The sequence below is a fragment of the Narcine bancroftii genome, chromosome 2 (genome assembly GCF_036971445.1).
Source record: "Narcine bancroftii isolate sNarBan1 chromosome 2, sNarBan1.hap1, whole genome shotgun sequence".
Classification (NCBI taxonomy): domain Eukaryota; kingdom Metazoa; phylum Chordata; class Chondrichthyes; order Torpediniformes; family Narcinidae; genus Narcine; species Narcine bancroftii.
Genome location: NC_091470.1, coordinates 294,085,555 through 294,107,678, shown reverse-complemented (window position 1 = coordinate 294,107,678; position 22,124 = coordinate 294,085,555). Strand labels below are relative to the sequence as shown.

The 22,124-nt window shown below is 43.2% G+C and overlaps 1 protein-coding gene across 1 annotated transcript in view; it reads left to right on the top strand.

Moving 5' to 3' along the window:
• Positions 1-22,124, top strand: part of LOC138753110 (sodium/potassium-transporting ATPase subunit beta-1-interacting protein 3-like) — a 223,765-nt gene that overhangs the window by 170,795 nt on the left and 30,846 nt on the right. The window contains exon 5 of the mRNA XM_069915694.1: positions 19,417-19,477. Coding sequence (XP_069771795.1) covers positions 19,417-19,477 — 61 coding nt within the window. The remainder of the gene's footprint in view (positions 1-19,416; positions 19,478-22,124) is intronic.

Below are 22,124 nucleotides of genomic sequence, written 5' to 3'. Positions count from 1 at the left end.
ATGATCAGAAACACCGTGTCGTACCCAGAGGCGATGGAAATACTGAAAAGCCAGTACCAGACGAAGGTAAACGAGGTCTATACTAGGCACCTCTCGGCTACCTGAAAACAGTGACCTGGAAAATCGGACACTGCGAGTTCTCGGACGAGCCTGCAGCTGCAAGGTCATGATGGCTGTGGTGAACATGGAGGACTTAATCAGAAACGCTTATGTCATATGCATCAGATTCATCAAAATCCAGCAGAGACGGCAGGATGAGCTCAACTTACAGAGGGCAGTCAAACTAGCAGACATGCTAGAAGTGGCCCTCCAAAATATGGACAACTACTCAGCCGACAACACGGCCGCCTTGTGGGCACCGCCATCTTGGGATGTGGGAGGGCCGGAACACCCCATGTCCCGCCAGCAATCTGATCACGGCCGCTGTACTCCACAAGTACCCAACATGCTACTTCTGCAGCCTGCACAAGCATCATAGAAAACACTGCCCAGGGAAAAACATGGTTTGCTCTAGATATGGAAAGAAAGGGCATTATGCAACGGTGTGTAAATCCAAGTCACCCTCTAAACCCAGCAGCGCCACATGCTGCCATCTTCTCAACCCAGTAGCGCCACATGCAGGCCATGGGAGCCGTCATCTTGGGGTTGAACACCCAAACACTCTACCACATCTACAGAGACTGACAGCGATTCAACACTGGCCTCCATCACACTAAGTCAAGGTAGTCCTCACCAGCTCGCCAAATCAATGATAGACATTGAGGTAAACAGTCACAATATGAACCGCCTGTTTGATAGTGGAAGCACGAAGAGTTTCATGCACCCCAACAGTGTTACTCCCTCGCAGTAAGGCCAACAAACCCCAAAGCCTCTATGTCTTAAAGTCCTATACAGGAGATATTCACGGCTACTGTGTAGTGACTCTGTGCAGGGAACAGGCGAAAAAGACTTTAAACTCCTCATGATGCCACAGCGCTGTGCTGCTGGGGCTGGACTTTCAGTGCCACCTTAAAAGTGTGACAATAGAGTTTGATGGCCCCCATTCCCCCCACCCCCCTCACTGTCTGTAACCAGCAGTTTTTAAACTGCCCACTGCATTTCTCCCACAAACACCCCCCCCACCCCCACCAGCATCTCCTCCCACTGTTTCCAGCCAGCAGCCCGCAGATTGCCCACCGCACATGGCCTGCAGCCTTTCAACCCTCAGGATCACCCCTCCACCACTGTTTGCTAACCTAACCCCCAAATGTAAATCTGTTGCTATCAAAAATAGGCAATACAGTGCCGGGGACAGGGCCTTTATTAGGTCGGATGTGCAGCAGCACTGAATGAGGGGATCACTGAAGCCAGCACCAACCCCTGGAGAGCCCAAGTGGTAGTGGTAAAAAAAATGGGGCAAAACAGAGAATGGTCATTCACTACAGTCAGGCCGTTAATAGATATACACAGCTGTGCACATACATTCTTCCCTGCATATCTGACATGGTAAATCAAATGGCTCAATATTGGGCATTCTCCACTAGTGATTTCAAGTTGTCATCAATATGACGTAGATAGCTACCTCTACCATTTCCTGAGGGTTCCCTTGTTGTCACTAATAGGGTCTCAGTCTTCCAGCGGGAGGTGGATCGAATGATAGACCAGTACAAGCTGCAGGCCACATTCCTGTATCTGGACAGTGACGCCATTTGCAGCCATGACCCGCAGGATCATGATGCCAATCTTCAAAGGTTTCTCCAGACCGCCAAACTCATTAACCTTACATACAATAAGGATAAATGTGTGTTCGCACAACCCACCTTGTCATCCTTGGCTACATCGTAGAGGACAGGGCCATTGGCTCTGATCCCAACAACATGCACCCTCTTTTGGAACTCTCCCTCTCCCACAGCCTCAAAGCTGTGAAAAGATGCCTGGGATTGTTGTCCTACTATGCCCAGTGGGTCCCCAATTATGCAGACAAGGCCCGCCCCCTCGTCAAATCTACCCTTTTTCCCCTGATGTCAGAAGCCCATGCAGCCTTCAGTCACATCAAGGCAGACATTGCCAAGGCTGCGATGCACACTGTGGACGAATCCAGCCCATTGCAGGTAAAGAGCAATGTGTCCGTCTTTGCCCTGGCAGCCACCCTTAACCTATCGGGCAGACCCATAGCCTTCTTTTCCTGCACCCTCCAGGGCTACGAAATTCGACACTCCTCTGTCGAGAAGGAGTCCAAAGCCATTGTTGAGGCAGTACAGCACTGGAGACACTACTTCTCAGGCAAACGATTTATCTTGCTGACTGACCAATGTGCAGTTGCTTTCACATTCAACAACCAGCAGCGAGGTAAAATCAAAACCGATAAGATATTGAGGTGGAGAATTGAACTTCCCACCTATAATTATGATATCTTGTACCCTCCTGGGAAACTCAATGTGCCAGTGCACAAATAGTTCGGTTACAAGCCCTCTACAGTGACCTCTGCCACCCCAGGGTCAGCAGGTTCTTCCACTTTATCAAAGCTCGCAACCTACCTTACTCCATCGAGAAGATCAGGACCATGACCAGAAACTGCCAGGTCTGTACGAAGTGCAAACCACACTTCTATCGATCAGACAGAACACATCTGATAAAGGTTACCCAGCCATTTGAATGCCTGAGCATTGATTTCAAGGGCCCCTTCCCTCCTCTGACTGCAACATCATTGATGAGTACTCACATTTCCCATTCACCATCCCTGCCCAGACATGACCACTGCCACAGTCATCAAAGCCCTGTGCAATCTCTTCACCCTGTTCAGTTACCCCTGCTATATCCATAACGACTCAGGTTCCTCTTTTATGTGATGAGCTGTATCAGTACCTGCTGGCCAGAGGCATCACTATGAGCAGGGTGACGGGCAGGTGGAAAGGGAGAACACTATAGCTTGGAAGGCCATCCTCCTAGCCCTGAGGTCTAGAACCCTTCCAGTTTCCCACTGGCAAAATGTCCTCCCTGATGGGCTCCACTCAATCAGATCATTCCTATGTACCACCACCAATGCCACTCCACTTGAAAGAATGTTTTCCTTTCCTAGGAAGTCTACTTCAGGGACCACGTTGCTGTCCTGGCTGATGTTCCCAGGGCCAGTCCAACTCCAGAAGCATGTGAGGAGCCATAAGTCTTACCCATTGGTCAAAGGTCCATCTCCTTCACGCCAACCCCCAATACGCCTATGTCACATACCCTGACGAGCTCAAGGACACTGTTTCCGTTCAGGATTTGGTGCCCTCAGAAATTGCTGAAACCATTCCCACACCCTTTCACCTACTGCTACCCACAATGAACTAGGGCCATGGCATGTTACCCCAGCCCCAGTGGATGGCATGCCAGATCCATTGCCACGTCTCCACCAAGCTGATGCCAACGACAACATACAGGTATTCCAGACTGCCCAGGATTCAACACCTCCTCCGCAGCCAGTACTACAACGATCACAGCGGCAGACTAGACCACCCGAAAGACTCAATTTATAAGAACACTTTACCTAGCTGGACTCTTTCTAAAGTGAAGGGTGAATGTGATAAACCACTGTATATGTTTTGGCTGTGTTAGTACTTGTTATAGTTTGTCTGGACACTCCTCTTCCTGACTGAGCCTGTGGCTCCTCCCACAGACCCTTGAATAAAGGTGTGAATAAAGCTCTCATGACTGGAGAGAGAACAAACATTTTTATTAGCTTATAACTATGGGTAGTGATCAACAGTAGTCTTCAGAAGGGTTTAGGTGGGAAACCAGGTTTATATGTGGGTAAATGGGGGCAGGATCAACCAGTGAATCCCAGTTCACTGCAAAACGCAACTATGCCACAGCTCCCTCCTCAGTCCAGGATGTGCCTCCATTCTGTTGTTAATAAAAGCCTATCACTTTCTATATAACTTTCAGTATAACTTCTAGTCTTTTGAAGTACTTGATAGTGCATCATTCTTGCCCAAGGTCTACAAACAGGACAGTCTTGGTAGGCCGATTATTTCCACCTACTCTTGCCCTACTAAGCTTTTCTCCTTGTACCTTGATTCCATCCACTCTCCCCTTGTTCAATCACTTACCAGCTACACTCAGAATATCTCATATACCTCATCATGTTAACAACTTCCGATTCCCACTGTCTCATCTTCACCATGGATGCCCAGTCTCAGCACACTTCCATCCTTATTCAATCCCTTTGCTTCTTTCTGGACACAATCCAACCAGTTTCCCTCCATCAACACTCCCATCAACCAAGCAGAACTTGTTCTCACCCTGAATAATTTCACTTTCAATGCATCTCATTTCTTAGAAATCAATGGTGCACTCACCTGCGGCCCAGCTGTGCTTCCTTTTTGTTGGCCACATGGAACTGCTTGTTCTAAAACTACCTCAGCACCACCTCCCAACCCTTCCTCCATTACATTGATGACTGTGTCGGAGCAAGTTTTGCTACTAACCTCGACCCCATTCTCAAATTTACTTGGACAATTACTGACACTTCCCTCCCCTTTCTAGATCTCTCTGTCTCCATCTCAGGATTCAAGCTATTATACTGACATTAACTACAAACCTACTGACTGGCACAGCTACCTCAGTCCTCCTCTCACCTGATCTCCTCTAAGGATGACATCCCTTTCTCCCAGTTTCTCTGCCTCCGCCACATCTGCTCTCAAGATGAGGCCTTCTGTTCCAGGGCAGCTGAAATGTCCTCCTTTTACATGGAAGGCAGCTTCCCTTTTACTGTGGCCAATAGAGCTGTCTCCCATTGTTTGGAGTTCAGCTTTCAACCTTCCTCCAAACGGAAAAGGGATAAGGTTCTTCTTCTCATCTATTACCAAACCAGACCCCGCATTCAGCACGTGATCTTTCATCATTCCCACCTACTGCAATTAGACCCCATCAGCATCTTTATCTACCTCTCCCCACTCCTTTCCTCTTTTAGCAGGGATTGCTCCGTTAAGAAATCCCTTGTCTATTCCCCCATTCCCACCCTTGTCTCCATAACACCTAGTTCTTTCCCCTACAACCACAGGAAGTACATTATTTGCTCTTACACCTCCTTCCTCACCACCCTCCAGGGAACTAAACAGCCTTCCATGCGAAGCAGAGATTCATGTGCACCTTCTCCAACCGCATCTATTGTATTTGGTGCTCCTGATTTGGGCTCCTCTATGTGTTGAGACCAAGCAGAGACCCGAGCTCCTGTAACAGGCCATTTCACCTTCCCTTTCTATTCCCACTCTGTCCTGTCTATTCTTGGTCTTCTCCAATCCCAAAGTGAGTCCCACTGTAAACTAGACCTTCACGCTTTATTTCTCTCTTGTCTCTCATTCTTTGTCCTGTACCTGCCAGTCAATTGTTATCCTCCCCATTTGTCTGTCACCTGAGTTCCTCCAGCAGATTATTTTTTTCCCCTTTGAGGTTTGCCTGCATATACATGTTGCCCACTGGAAACATGCAATGGTGACATTTATTGTCAAGTATATACAACCTGACATCACATACAACCCTAAGATGATTTTTTTTTTCCTATGGGCCAGGCAGAATTTCTAATTACTGGTAAGTGTAAACTGAAATAAATACAAAAGAAAGAAATGTACACAAACTGTGCAAATACAAAAAAAAATTGAATATTCAGTAATAAATAAAGAGAAAAGTAGGAGTCCTTAAATGAGTCTCTGAATGAGTCTGTTGTTCAGGAGTCTGATGGTTGAGGGGTGGCAGCCATTCCTGAATGTGGAGATAAGTGTCCAGTGGTACCTGTACCTCTTTCCTGATGGTGGCAATAAGAAAACAGCATGTCTTGGTGATGTAGATCCTTGATGATTGCTGCTGCTCTCTGGCAGCAGCGTTCTATGCAGATCTTCTTATGGTGAAGAGATTTTTGGCTGTGATGTACTGGGCTGTGTCTACTACCTTTTGCAGAACTTTCCACTTAGTGGTATTGGTGTCTCCCATGCCAGGCCATGATGCAGCCAGTCACCACACATTCCACTACACATCTATAGAAGTTTGTAAAAGTTTCTGATGATATATCAAACTCGTAAACTCCTGAGGAAGTAGAGGTGCTTTCTTCACAATGACGTGCGTCCAGAAAAGGTCCTCTGAGATAATGACTCCCAGGAATTTAAATTTGCTCACTCTCTCTATCGTTGATTTCCCCCAATGATCACTGGATTGTATATCTCTGGTTTTCCTTTCCTCAAGTCTACAATCAGCTCCTTGGTTTGGAAACCTTGAGTGTGAGGTTGTTGTTAGTACACCATTTAGCCAAGTTTTCAATCTCTTTCCTATTTGCTGATCCATCATCCCTATTTATACAGACTACTATGGTGATATCACCAGCAAATTAGTATATGGTGCTGTTGCCATACCGAGCCTCTCAGTTATAGGTGTAGAGCAAGAAGAGTGGTGGGGGGGTGGGGTGCTAAGTAAAAACCCTGTAGTCTCTGGTGCTGATGGAGATTGTGAAAGAGATATTTTTGCCAATCTGCACTGATAAAGATCTGGAAGTGAGGAAATCCAGGATCTCCCACCTACTTCCCTACTAGTCTCCAGCAATGGTCTCTTCCCAGGTTCCTCAGTTGTCTCCTTTGCCCTCTCTCCATCCCAATAATCTTCACAGTCCACTCCAATCATCCGACGACTCATTTCCCTCCCCTTCTAATGATCTCCCTGCAATCTTCGCATCCCCTCAGATTTCCCATCTTCACCATGGTGGGAGATTATACAGTTAGATTTTTGTGATTGACTGTTAAAAGAATCCAGCGGCTGGAAATCCAAAATAAAGTCAGAAATTTTTGGAAATACTTAGCAAGTCAGGCCACCTCTGCAGGAAGAGGAAAAGAGTTAACATTTCAGGTTGAAGCCTTCATCAGAAGGAGATAAAATAGACTTATCAAGCTGCAGGGAGGGTGAGGGAGGACAGGAAGTCTCTGATATGGTAAAATTGGGGTGACCCATGGGTATAAACTGCAGTTTGAGGGTGAGAGCATTGACAAAAGAAAACAGGCAAAGAATGAAGCAACACACAATATGCTGAGGTATGAAAGACAAAAGAACATTGATGCTGTGAAATACAGAGCAGGAGGATATGCCCTGTAGCCTGATCTGCTGAGTATTTTGAGCATTTATTATTTGTGTAGGAGAGGTTTCACCACAAGGTGCTTTGAAAAATTTATTGTTCACATTAGATTGTTAACCATCATATTATCTCAGTTGCATATTCTCAGTGATAATGGGATTGAATCCTTCAATAGCAAGTTGTCAATCTCTTTTACCCTCTGTGTAATATTCATTTTCATTAAGAGTGTTTTGGCAACTTTTCAGAAAATGACAACAGCTAATGAATGCCTGAAAATAATAGATAATATTTTTGGCATGGTATTCCCAGCAATGTTTTATCTTTATTACATAGCCTCAGCTCAATGAGCCATTATTCATAATGAAGCAGAGGTTATTGCATTTATGACAATGGATGTATTACAAATGTAATTTGATGGAAAGCGTGAAGGAGAAGGTGTTACAGAAGGTTGTGCAGCACTTACAGGAAGTGGAAGTACACAGAATTATGCAAACAAAACAACACCGAATAAAGACCAAAACCTGCCTCTGCAAGAAAGCAGATGGCTTGAATTTTATAAGTAGTGTCAGTCACGTATATCCATCTCACACATTCCCTGAAGACAGTGAATGAGAGACAGAGGCAACTTGATTATGGACTTCTCTCCATTAAGGACATCTATGGAGGAGATGACTCAAGAAAGCAGGCTCCATCATCAAGGACCCTCATTCCCCAGACCATGCCCTCTTCTCACTGCTACCATCATGGAAGAGGTATCGGAGCCTGAAGGTGAACACCCAATGCTACAAACCAGCTTATTCCCCACGGCCATTGGAATTCTGAATAGAAAATGAACCACAAACATTAGCTCACTTTTTCTGCACAAATTTATTTGTTTTTAAATAGTGTATTTTTGGAAAGGTAATTTATAGCAATTTTTGCACCTGTAATGCACAAATCTGCTGCTGCAAAACCACACATTTCATCCCTCATGTTCATGACAATAAACCTGATTCTGATTCTGACTTAGATTAATTTTCCCATTCCTCCCTCCGTCACTTACAATAAAAGGAAATTTTACATAGAAGCAATGCTTTTTACCTTCTTGGGTCATTTCAGAGCTTATTTTTTATAGCCAATGTCATCATTCGAAATCCAGAAATGTGATCCAACTAGCTTTGAGCTCATTGGAGCTTTTCCCTGTTCTAAAAGAGAAAGATTCAAGGTTTCACAATTTGATTTGATTCACTTTGGTCTGCACTTGGAGAAACCAGCACTAAGGATTGCCTTTAACAAACAAAAAGGTAATCAACTTCCAAGATGTCAAGACAGAAGATACAGAAATATCTCTGCTGTCCTTTTCTCCCTCGTTTCCAAATCACTTGCGATTGCCACCCTTTCTGACACTCAACTCCGCAGTCGCCACTGCCAACCCACAAGTACTACTCTGGCCTCTCTCCTAAACCTCTCAGTTTCCTTTCCTATTTCTCCAGCTTCTCCCAAGCTTGATCCAACCTCCTGCAACTTCCTTTTGAGCCTAATTATCTTGGAGTCTTTGGTAGCAGAACCAGCAATGGGGAGTTTTGTAATGTCAACACTTCTTTTGGTGCCCTAGAATTTAAACTAAGAACAGGAAAATCCAGAAATATTCAGCAGTTCAGACGAAATCTGCAGAGAATGGACCGGAGTTCTGTTTCAAGTCATTGACTCTATCAGAACTTGGAATGTCTACAGGTAAGCCGACATCAAGATGCAGGGAAACTTGTGGAAGGGAGAACAAAAGGAAGGTTAGCAATAACCTGGAAATTGATTGTCAAAGTGGGTCAATAGTAAAAGGTAAAACAGGATAACAGTGGTACAAATAAAGAAGCAAGATGTCTGGGGGAAGTATAAATGGGGAAACAAACTATTATCTGAAATTGCATGAGGAAAATTGTGAATGCTGGAAATGTGAGATAGAAATGTTGAAACTGCTGACTAGCGAAATTGTTGCCATGTCCAAAGGTTGCAATATGGTTAGAATTAAAACTGATATCATTTTGAATGGCAGTGCAGTAATACACCTAATTTAGATGTTCAAGAAGAATAAACACAATGAAAGTCCAATTATATGCCAAGTGTAGTTCAAGCAGAATATGCTATCCTCTTTATGATAAACTTTTACTGAAAACTTGCTGGGAGGTGACTGAAAAAGGATTGGGTTGTTTCAATATGGATTTAGGAAAGAGAATTTATTCTTCACCTTCAAAGATTTTTTTCAAGGATAAAAACTATTGGGATTAATGAAGAGAAATCATGGATTTCTGTAAGTGCATTTTCAAAATGTTTGGGGTGATAATACTGTTACGAGCCCAGAGGACCCTAAAACCAAGCAGCAATAGATATTCGCCAAGACAAATAGTTATTTAAACAAAAGTTGCTTTTAATTATCTTTAAGCATGAGTATAGAATCACACTTTAACTTACCACTATTAACTTAACTAACTTAACCCCCTTCTCATTCTAAGCGCACACGTGTGTAATGAGGGCGTAAGTTTAGAAAAGTTCTTTGATTCATAGTCCAATCTCACTTCTCATTCCTCCAAGTTCACTGGTTGCAGGTAATTCTTAGACTGTGCACAAAATTTAACATTTATGAAGTTCACCAGGCTTTGGTGCTTGAAAGGTAAATGGTTACCATGCAGAAAGGTTCTTGTTGGTTTTCAGAGAGAGATTTGTTGTTCGCTGGATACAAACTGATTCCTTTTAATCAGCCACTTTAGTGTCCTGCTGAAGAAACTTGCCCCATCAGGGTTCTCCAGATGATAACCTCTTTCTTTCAGGTCATCACAGAGTTCCTTTTTGTTTCCCTTATTTTAAGGCAGCCAGTCCACTCCTGTTGCATGAACCATAAGGGCTTTGAACAGGCTGGACTAAGCACTCACAACCAGTCTTTCAAAATCGGGTCTTTGCACAAGCTTGCCAGCTTGTCCTGTTCCAGTCCCAGCTGTTGTTGCTGAATATAAAACTGCAGAACTGAATTCTCTCTCTCTCTCTCTCACTCAGAAAAAAAAGCCTGTTTTACTCCCTCTCTGCTTGTAAAACCACATGATCCTCTTAGAACAGCAAGTTCCTCTCCAGACAGTTGCAGCTCCGATGAGGTCTTTCATCTGTTGCCTTTTTGTAAACAACCATCCTCTATGACATCTCTTGGGCACTCTCCAAAGCTTTTGCAAAGGCTTTTGGTGCCAGCCTGTCTAGCATGAGCAGAGCTCCAGTATTTTAAATAAGATCTGTTTTAAAGCGTTTATATTTGACCTTCTCTAAAAAACCTTTCCCAATTTATCTTCCAAAATCGTATCTATATACAATACAAACACAACATAATCTGTCATGATTATACCAAACAAATACAAGTCAAAAGGGATCAGTGAAGGATTACTCTAAATTGCATGATTAATAGTTGGCTGAAGGGCCTGTTTCTGTGCTGCATGACCCCACCACTATGACTGTAAGTTTGATATAATATCCCAGCCTTCCATCTTCCACTCGACTGCGGCAGTCTTTGATTGCAAGAAAGGAAAATGTGTGAGAACATGTATGTATTGTGTCTGCATGAAATGTCTGCTATGGTCAAATAGAAGTAAGCTTGTGTCAGGTGCACGATGGATGTTTGTGTTTTGGGAGTACCAGTGAATAAATATGAGCAGGGGTGAAACATTTGGTGGAATTTGTTATAATTTGCATTTACTTTGACCAAATGTGAGAGATTATTCCATTTCTTGTGGGCCCTAGGATCAAGCTCTCAGGGTATCAATTCATCCCATCATCTTCCAATGGTGCTTCATTTCTATCCTTCAGGGGTTTTTGGTTACTGTCAGCATCCACGATCTTTGTAGTACATTTCCACATCTTCCAACTAAATGCTTGGCTCTATGAAATGGCTGACATTTCTTGTGCTACTTAGAGTGCTCAACAAGCTGCTCAATAATTTCGTGCAGTGGATACTGGCATGATGCCTTTCACATCATTAAGTTTTAGCAGGTACTTGGGTCTCCTAAAATTGCTTGTGCACAAATAAAATTCTGATCAACACTTCAAAAATTCCAGTGGAGTATGCATGAAGAAAAAATACACAAATGGCACAGAAACAAACTGATGAAGGTCCTTTCTAGCATGGCTTCAGTGCATTTCTATTTTAAATGTCCTGAAGCACAGCCCAGATTCTGGGGCATGAGCAGGCCCTTTCATACAAACAAAATGCCCGAGTGTAAAGGCAGAAATTCTCGGCCCTTACGTCGGGAGACTTACCTCCAGGAATGTGCCCCAGATGACTCCAAGGCGCTGAGTCCAATCCCTCTCCAAGGTAGTGTCAGCGGTGGAGCAGACGCATCATGAATGTACTGCTACTGCCAGCGGCTGGCTAGGAGCAGGCTGATGATGTCGCAGAGACGCCGTCAGCCCGTGATCCATCTCAATTCTCTCTCTCCCACTAGCTCACCCCTCTCCCTCCATGATGCCCTCAGGGCCAGGACGACCAACGGGGGCTGTCAGGGCAGCGGCAGCCAGTGAGGGCTGTCATGGCGGGGCGGCCGGCAGAGGTCGTCAGGGCAACAGGGACCAGGCTGTCAGGGGGCAGCCGGGGAAGGCTGTGACAGCAGCTCAGGCTTCAGCACCTCACCGGGCCACTTTGGCCTTCAGGGCTGCTCATTGGCTCCAGTGGCTCAATACGTGGCAGAGCATTGGCTGTCTACCCCACCTATAATCCCCCATGCAGCTGGAACTGTCTGGGAAACAGGGCGGATCCAGCTGCATAAAGGATAATGCTCAGCATGTATGTATGACATCATGGCACCAGTAGCCATGACTCCTGAATGCTGCATCAACACCCTTGCCGCATCCAGGCTGAAAGGGTCATCGGAGCAGTCTTTTCTGGGCTTGCATGGAAATGTAAGAAATACCTTTTAAGCTGGCCTGTATCCAGAGGCTGACTATAAAAGGCCTATTGCCTCAGTCTAAGGGATTCCTCAGCAAGTCAGAGCCATTGGCATTATTGTAGACTTTAACCAGATCCTATAAGTAAATATTGTCTTCCTTAAATTGTTAGCAATGCAGTTGTTCAATGTTCAATGCATGATACACTGAAAATGGTGCTCAAAGTGGAATGGAACCTTGCATGCAGGGCAAATGGTGTTTAAATCAATAGTTTGCTGAAGATTAGAGAATGTAATGGAATTCAATGAATCTTCTGTTTAGTAGATGAATTGCTAGGGTGATAAATGACACTTTGATAATGTGCTTTCAAAAGGAGGATATTTATATGGCTAAACTAAAAATATATAAATGTTTCTGAGCTTCAGATTTTATTATTATTGATAGATGATTTGTATGATTTTGATGGACATTTAAAGGGAAGAGAAAGACAATTTACTTATTACTGTAAAGTTCCTTACCAGATCAATAAAGATAATAGCCCAAAAATGGAGCTAAGCAAAGTTTTTTAAAAATATATTATCCAGGCTCTAAATACCTGGTGTGGATGGCATGAAATGTCAGGAGCTTTTCAATGTCCATGTCAAAGCTTGATACAGTCTCCACTGGCAAGGCCATAAGGACAAAGCTACCAGCCTGGATCTGCGACAGGTATGAGTGAATCAATGTGAGATAAATCATGTTCACTCATCCTCAGCAACTCACCCATCACAGATGCATTTGTCCACATTAGTACAGATAGGAGTAATCACCATTCAATCTTTGTGGAGGACTCCATCCATCCTACTTTGTGGGTAAAGTCATTGCGGCTCACTGAGGAATGCTGGGTATTCCAGGAGCAGAGCCAGGCAGCCTGAAAAATGAAGTATCAACTTGGTGAAGCTGAAGTACAAAGACTAGATATGTGCTAAACAGCAAATTCTGATTCCACAACCAAGGAATCAGCCATGGCTCTGCAGTCCTGACGCAACAAGTTAGGAAAGGTTGTGGGCAATTAATCAACTAGAAGAGGAGAAGAATTTAAGAATACTCCCATCCCAAACAATAATGAGAGCCAGCACATGAATCCTAAAGGCAATAATTGCAACCATATTCAGTCAGAAGTTCAATCTCATCTTCCTCGAGATCACTTACATTACAAAAACAAGTCTTCCCCAATTCTATTTAATTCAATGTAATGCCAAGAAATAGATGAGGCCACTGGATCAGACAACGTTCTCGCAGCAACAGAAGACCACGACAACCAGAATTTGCTGCTCTTCTGATGAGACAATTTCTAGTACTATCACAACACTGGCATACACAAGGCCATGTGGAAAATAAACCAAGTGTGTTCACGGAAAACAAGACCTCCCCAATAAGAATACTCTGACTACTCTCAATCATTGGTGAAATGGAGAGAGGTGTCATCAAAAGTACGATCAAATGGCCCTTACTTCCTAATAACTGCTCACATACAGTATATCAACTTTACATTTCACCAGGACCATTCAACTCCAGATCTCATCACTGCCTTTGATCACTATGGACCAAAGACCTGAATTCCAGAGATGAACTGAGAGTTTATCGCACTTCACGTCAAAGTTGCATTTGACTGAGTGTGGTATCAAAGAGTCCTAGTAAATGAGCATCAAAGTGAAAACAATCCATTTGTTGGAAATTAACACATAAAGCAATCTAGTCGTGATGTTTGGAAATCAATTATTCCACCCCAGTGCAGGAGCTCCGTGAGATTTTTATGACCAAATCATTTTTAGTTGCGGGACGGTTAATGTAGCAGTTGATGCATTGCTGTTAACAGCATCAGTGATTGAGACTAGGGTTCAAATCCAGTGCTGTCTGTAAGGAGTTTGTATGTTCTCACTGTGACTGCATGCATGTGCTTTCTCCAGGTTCTCCGGTTTCCTCCCACCAGGGTTGTAGGTCAATTGGGTGTAATTGGATGGCAGTCTCGTAAGCCAGAAGGGTCCGTTACCATGCTGTTTGTCTAAATTTTAAAATTTAGAAATGCAAACTGCAGACTCCAGTTAGATCCAACACCAGCACCAAGGCCCCATCATTCGCATTCCGCAAGTTAACCACGGGGGATTTAGGGTGTGTTTATTTGCCAGTGCCTCTGGCCAGTTGGTTCAAACCTACAAACTATGTGGAGATCAAAGGGAAAATGACAAAACATGAGACCTGGAGGGTCTCAATGGGTCAGACAGCATCTATGGAGGGGACTGGTCAGTCAACATTTTAGTTGGGACTCTTTATTGCCACAAAAGTGGGAAGGGAAGGTAGCCAAATTATAATAGAGAGAGGGGAGGCAAAATGACAGAACACTGCCCAGAAAACAGTGTGAGAAGTGGAAGGACAGGAAAGAAAGAGTATGATAAAGGTCCTGCCCACAGTGCCCAGAGTGGGCACTTACCTCTCTGTGGTGGGGCGGCACGGTTCGCGTAGTGGTTAGCACAAGGCCGTGACAGTGCCAGTAATAGAGACCAGGGTTCAAATCCTGTGCTGTCTTAAAGGAGTTTGTCCGTTCTCTCCGTGTCTGTGTGGTTTGCTCACACTGTTCAAAAGGTATTGGGGGTTGTAAGTTAATTGGGTGCAATTGGGCAGCACAGTCTCAAGGGATGAAATGGCCTGTTACCGAGCTGTATGTCTAAATTTATAAATGTAAATCAATGATTTTGCTTCCATCAAAAATTCAGAAGTAAGTTAGTTCACCAACAAATGCGCAATTTTAAATTCTATTTGCAACTCCCCTGAAAATGGACCTGAAAAACATTGGCATCGGCTGATAATTGCACAAGAGTCCAGCAATGACCTTTTCCAACAAGGGAGAGTCTGACTGCTTTGCTTCGTTCCCCATCATCAATTTAAAATGGTTTAAATCAACCATTTAAACATTGTGGCTTTAACAGCTGGTTGAAAGCTGGGTATCCTGTGGCAAGTGACCAACCTCCTGACTCCTTCCTCCATCTAAAAGGCACAAGTTGAGAATGCAATAAAATACCCTCCACTTGCCTGGATGAGTAGAACTCAAACAACTATCAAAAAGCAACATATTACAGCTTGTCTTCAAATTTAGTTCCAATGTCAGAGATCTTTCTCTACTTCCCAGCTTTTCATACTGGAGCATTTTGCTGGACATTAAATTCTGGACTCTGCTTTTCAGAATGCACAATTCTTTTGTGTGCCTTTGCCCACACCAAGTCTTAATAACACTCATTAATATTGGCTCCAGATCTGAGCCATATCTACACTATACTGGATGCTACATCATAAGCTGTGTGGCAGTGTTGGGTGCTAATAGTTGCCCCAATAATCACAGGGACAAAGACTGAGGGGAACGATAGGCTTTATTACACACAAGACTGCTGGCCCGGGTTCAAGCTAGGGAAATGAGGGGAGGGAGAGGAGACTTGACCTTCATGGCCTGGGTCACAGGGGAGGAGTCCAGGGAGGAGTCTTGGAGGGGATATCATCAGGAAGGAGGGCCAGCCTGTGCCCGTAGTACATACAACCATATCATTACAGGTAGTTAACTATTCTTCCTTTAGTCCTTGCTTGATATCTTATCCTCTCATCACAAGGCTTGTATGGAACTTAGCTCATCCAAGGTCATCATGAGTTATCTGCATGTTTAGTAACTTTCACAGTGAAGGTTCATCGAGTGCATATTGAAGGTGTGCAATGTTGGAAATTGCTGAGTACAGTATAATTTTGAAAGTTAATCAAAATTAAGATAAGTATCTTGCTACAAGGCAGTGCCAGGAAACACTTGAAAATAAAATGCTGGCTTCATACAAATTACAAGGACAATTTATCAAGATTCTCCACCCTCACGTCACTGACCCTACCTTCATAAATGCTCTGGGGGTGGCTCCAAGATGTTGACTCTGGTCCTTCCAGGGGGTAGTCCCAGTGGAGAAGCAGAGTGCTCCACCTCACTTCCTAAATGTACAGCCGCTGCAATCGGCTGGCTAGGGGTGGGCTGATGACATAGCAATGATGCCATCAGCTCATGACCCAGGACCTAGTTGAGTCAAGACCTGTTACACGGACGCTGTCACATTTCCACCTTGAAGGCGAAGATGCCCAGGAGCAAACAGAGGAAGACGCTGTCAGGTAGGGGTCGATCGCATTGGATGGGCTAGATTTTTTTTAATGGTGATTTGGTCAGGCAGAATGATCAATGGCTGACTTTGTTACCCATAATTCCACACGTAGCTGGAACCGCTCTGCGTTTCCCAGAGCGGTTCCATCTGTGTAGGGGATGATGGGTAACAAAGACGGCTATTGCTCACTGCATATTTATGCCATTGTGTTGATGGGTGGCACCATGGCAGCAGTCACCCCGCCTACATTGGCTCTGGAGGACACACCAAGGTGCCACTCTGCGTAAAAGCAATGCTGGAGCAGCCTTTTAGGGGAGTTTTATAAAAAGGTAAGTGCAAATTTTTCTCTGTTGATGGAGCCAGCCTCAAAGCGGAGGTCCTCCATAAAGATACCCACAATTACAGCAAACAATTTCCATATGTTAATCATGCATGTGTAGCGGCGGCTACACTGCTCCTGCAATAACACACACACAACCAGACAGGTTGAGCTCAGTGAGCAGATTAGTTTATTGCAGGCTACTGGGCTATACTTATACTCCCAGCCCAGACCTGGCAGAGAACTGCGCTGGAGGGCGCTGACGTCACCCGAGTGTCACGGGGTCCCCCAGTGCGGACTTCTGAGTCCTATGCTGGGTGGAAAGGAACACCGCGACGGCGCCATTTTGGCCGGCTGCCCCGCTGCGTGGCTTGCAAGTGGTGCCAGTTCGCCTGCCTAGTGGTGAGCCAGAACCACCGCCAATGTCCTTTTTCACTGGGCGGCCTCACTTCTTGGGCTGGGCTATGACCACAGGCTCAGTGGGATCAAGGTGCGCTGGCTTCAGCCTGTCCACGGTAAACGGTTCCCGCCTGCTGCCAATACCCAGCGTGAACGTGGAGCCGGAACGCTGTATAACCCTGTATGGCCCCTCATATGGTCGCTGCAGAGGTGCCGCGGTCGGTGGGGGGGGAGGGGGTGGAAAGAATCTCAGGGTTGTGAGTGATGTCACATATGTATAAATTTGAACTTTACACTTTGAATTAATAGCGTGGCAAATATATGGGATGTGGGACACAGGGCTCAATGTATCAATGATCATGCAGTATCGTAGAAGGAATAAAGGCATAGACTATCTACTAAACAGAAATGCAAAGGGAATTTGGAGTCCAAGTGGACTAGAAAAAGGTTAATGCAGGTTGAGTCAATAGTAAGGGAGGAAAAGGGAATGTTATCATTTATTTAGAGAGGAGCAGAACATAAAAGCAAGGATGTAATCCTGAGGTTTTTTAAGACATTGGTTGGACTATATTTGGAGTATTGCAAGTAGTTTTGGGCCCCTTATCTAAGGAAGGACTTGCTGATGTTGGAAATGGTCCAGAGATGGTTTACAAGAATGATCCTGAGGATGAAAGCAATCTAGGGCTGTGCTCACTGGATCTTAGAAAGATGAGGGGGGTCTTATTGAAACAATCTATACATTGCATAGAGTGGACATGGACAAGATCTTTCCAGTAATGGGAGAGTCTTGGATCTGAGGGTGCAGCCTCAGAATAAAAGGACATCCTTTTGGAACAGAGATGAGGAGGTTTCTTCAGCTGGAAGGTGGCAAATCTGTGGAGTTTAATGCCACAAATGCTGTAGAGGGAGAGTCATAGGGTCATTTTAAAGCAGAGTTCTTGATTAGTAAAGGTATTAAAGATTCTGGGGAGAAGGCAGGAGAATGTGGTTAAAAAGAAAAATACTCCAGCCATGATTCGAATAGGAGAGTGGATTCAATGGGCTGAGGGGCCTAATTCTTATTTCTGCTGAGGAGTGATCATAATTATGAAGGAGTATCAAGCAAAAATGGCCCATAAATTGTTTGGAGAAAAGATCACTAAAATGATGATGGGAGATATGGGCTCCCCATGCAAATTCTCTCCCATTAAATGTTTTTTAAACTTAACATGAATGTCAGCTTATTTCAAAAGCGAGAATGCTTGTGAGAGTGGGATACTGATGCAAATTCCTTAAATAAATGTTAGAATGCTAAATCAATACATATGGGAAAAATAATCTTCATCTGGAAATGATGTTTTATCAGATATTGCATATTGTTGCTTCATAACAAGTAACAAAAAACAGCTGCTAGACTGACAGACAGCATACAGTATCAGTATGACAATTGACGAGTTTACCTGTGTACTTATATCAGCATTTGCAGCCTTCAAAATGAACCTGGAGTTCCTTGCAGAATGTTTGTTTTCTGGCACTAGTGAACTAAAGCTGATTAATCAACTATTTCTACATGTCAGTAATTCAGAGCTGTCTTAAAAACAATAATGTATTGTTTACTGAGAATTTCCAAAGGGATTCTTCCCATTCACTCACTGGCTTGATTGCTTCAGACATGTAAATGAGCATTCTTGACTAGGTTGCATCCCATTATTCCCTATATATGGGCTATATATGGGCTGATGGCAACACAGCAAAGAAAATATTTATCGGCAGTTATTTGTTTGATTTTAGGATTGATTCAAGTCTTTGCTAAGTAGAACTTTAAACAGAATCCAAGGTATCATTATACTTGGACATGAATAATATTGTAAAATAAATGTCATAAGCTTTGTTTAACTATGACTAATTCAATATGGCACCCAATGATAAAATGTAAAACAGCTGTGGTTCGATTTGCACTGATTTAATCCCCTTTAAAAGCTATTTGTTCTGTTTTGTGCTAAACTCTCAATTACCTAATTGTTCAAGATGAAGTTTATTGTAATCTGATTGTACATATACAACCTGAGGAAACAGCATATCTGGAACATAGTGAGCACATACAGACATTTGGTGCACCTTACACATGAATGACATATATATATATAGATATATATCTATCTATCTATAGATAGATAGTTAGATATCTATATATATCTATATCTATATGTGCAGTGGTCCAAATAAATATTTTTGAAAATAACTGATGCAATGAAGTGGGTAACCAAAAGAATCAATCTGAACTGCACTTCCAAATCGGAGATGAAAAGCAACTTCAGCAGTTATTCTTATGGCAGATTTTTTTCCACCATTTAATAGCTATTAAACCGATTTCTTGATCACTAAATTATTGTTAACACCCTACCAAGGCCTCTCTCTTTCTTACCCCTCTGCCTTTTTCGTCCATCATTTCTCAGCTTCTTTCACTTCTACCCGCGCATAGTCACAAGATTAGGCAGGTATGATATTAATCAGTTCTAGTCTGTTCAGTTGAAAACTCGCTGAAATGGTAGCTAACTTTGGCTTTTCCGTGTTACATCTCTCCACAGCTCATTGGTTTTGTCTATGCTTGCTATGTGATCAGCGTTTTCACTGAAGAAGAGGACAGCTGTAAGTACTGAAAAAACACCCGTCTCTGGATCAATCCAGGGTGAGACATGACATTTGCAATAATTAATTTGATATGGTTTTGCTCTGTATTTCAACATGCTTGTATTAAAGTAATGAGAATTACCTATGGACACAATTTTTGGCTTTTTCAAGAGAATATCTTTATATAAGCTGTGTAAACTTTTATTTATTCAAAGTGAAGTAAAGATGTGAAAGTAATAATTACCACATGTCCCACAGATACATGTTCAATAGGAAGCATTAGTTTCAAAGCCCAAGGAAAGCAATATTTAAGATTCCACTGTGGTTATTCGATTATCGCTGGGTGGTAATTAGACACTGTATATTATTATAATGCAACAAGGTTGTTCAGGATGACCCAGTTGGGTAAAAAGTGAAGGCCAATTCTACTTTATGTATGAAATTCCCAATCCCACATCAACCATCAAGGATTCTTTTAAACTAATTTTACTCTGATCCCATTTTAATAAGACCATCAGACTTAGGTCCAGGATTAGGCCATTCATAGAACATGGAACATTACAGAACAGTGCAGCCTTTTCAGCCCTCAATGTTGTGCTGACCTATATATTCCAATCACAAAAAATGTACTAAACGCTTCCTACATCGTAAACTTCTATTTTTTATTCATCGATGTGCCTGTGTTAGAGTATCTTTAATGCCCTAATGTTTCAGCCTTCACCACCATTCCTGGCAAGCATTCCAGGCACCTACAACTCTTTGTGTAAAAAAATATTCCTGCCCCTGGGTAAAAGGTGCTGGCTGACATCTTATCTATGACTCTCAGTATCTTGTAGACATCTATTAAGTGTCGATGGCATAGGGATTACTTAAAGTGGGATGTGAGTGGAAAGAAAAAGGTTGAGAATCTTTGTTCTAGACCTTGCACTCCGCATTAAATTTTGAAGTCAGATTACACAAATCTGAAATAACCTTTATTAAAATGTAAAAGGTCAAGAAGTGATTTGATCAAAGTTTTCAAATTCACAGGGAAAACAGAGAGAAACTATTTCAACCAGCTGGGGAAACAGAATAAGGACATATTGTCTTTGCTAATTAGTGCTTGATTCTCAAGAAATGGATAAAAATCATTTCAACATAGTTGAAAATTAAAAACATTTTCCACAAATGCCAATTTATGCTGATCCAATTGTTAAATTTGAAGCGAATTCCAGCACATTATGTTGCTTGATTCATCCAGTCGCTGTCTTCGGGTGGCCAGCATGTACCTGGTGTATACTTTGTTGACTTTCTCCCTGTACTGGTCCTTGAGTATGCCATTTCCTCCACATTCGTTGAGGCATCCCTGATCATCGGGAATGCTCAATGTCTGACTGAGAGATGAGTAGGTGCAGCTTGTTTGCCTCCGTGCTCACGATGCCAGAAGAATTTTGCAGAAAGACCTCAAAGCTGCGTGGCCAGAGTTTCAAAGGAGTCTGAGGCTTCTGGTGATTGTGGGTCGCTCTCCAGCTTTTCAGGCTTCTAGAGTTGTTCCATCATTGGAAAAATGATTATTGTAAATAAAATTGATCCACTATCAATAGCTCAGAAGGCTGGAGTTACTGAACAATAGGCTTTTATTTATAATAAACTTGAAGGTCATCCTGCTCTGTGACCCAGGCTTTCTGGGGAGAGGTTATGGTGTTGGAGCCTTTTTACAGGGTCAAGAGGAAGGAGCCATGGGTACAGGCACAGAGCAAAGTGGAGCCAGATAAATGAGTGTACAGCAGTTCAGCATAGAAGGCATTATTGAAATAAAGAGGATGTAGTGCGCATCGAAAGAACCAAAGGCTTGTTGATCCAAACCAAGGCTTTTATTAACTAAAAGACTGGAACATATCACAAGTAGGTTGACCAGTCCAGAATGACCTGGTCTGGCTCGGAGCAATCCTTTAAGACCTGCCAGTAGGTGTGGCTACACTCTCAGCCAATCACAGTCATCCTACACTACCATCTGTACATATGTACATATACATTGGTGATAGAATCTGTACTATCACAGAGGAATATAAATATATGCATTAATTCATTATTTGGTATCGTTTGGTCTTGTTGCTGGAACAAGTGAAAAAGATCAAATGTTTTATTGCTTTTCCAGCGAAGCTGTTGGTGCTCCCATTCAATCTCACCAAACCCACATTTAGGTCCCATTATAATTATAGTGGTATGTGAATGTGTGCCTTGATACTCTCTGACCTCCTTGGCATAAGTGAATGACTGGATACTTATAAACCAAAGCTTTTGATTCTGCCAAGATCCTACCTGAGTGGGACTGAAGTATAATTTGCTGCAAGTCAGACGTGCTGCAAGATGAGGGTCAGGTTGGACCTTCAACTTGCTGCATTGCATGTGACACTGGATAAAGCCAGCAAAAGAATTGCTTCTGTAATCTTGCAACAGCTTCATTATTCGGACTACTTCTGTTGGTCTTAGATGCTCTGTCTGTATCACCTCTTTTCTGTGAAATAGCAGCTCTAATCATACCAGAAACATCAACAAAATGGTTGCCTTGTGGTCAAATGCAATTGGTCACAAAGAATGTCAAAGCCTGAAGAGACATCTCTATCCCTAGTGTCAGTCTGAGTCTTCATGTTCCAGACTGATCATATAAAGGATCTGACTACTG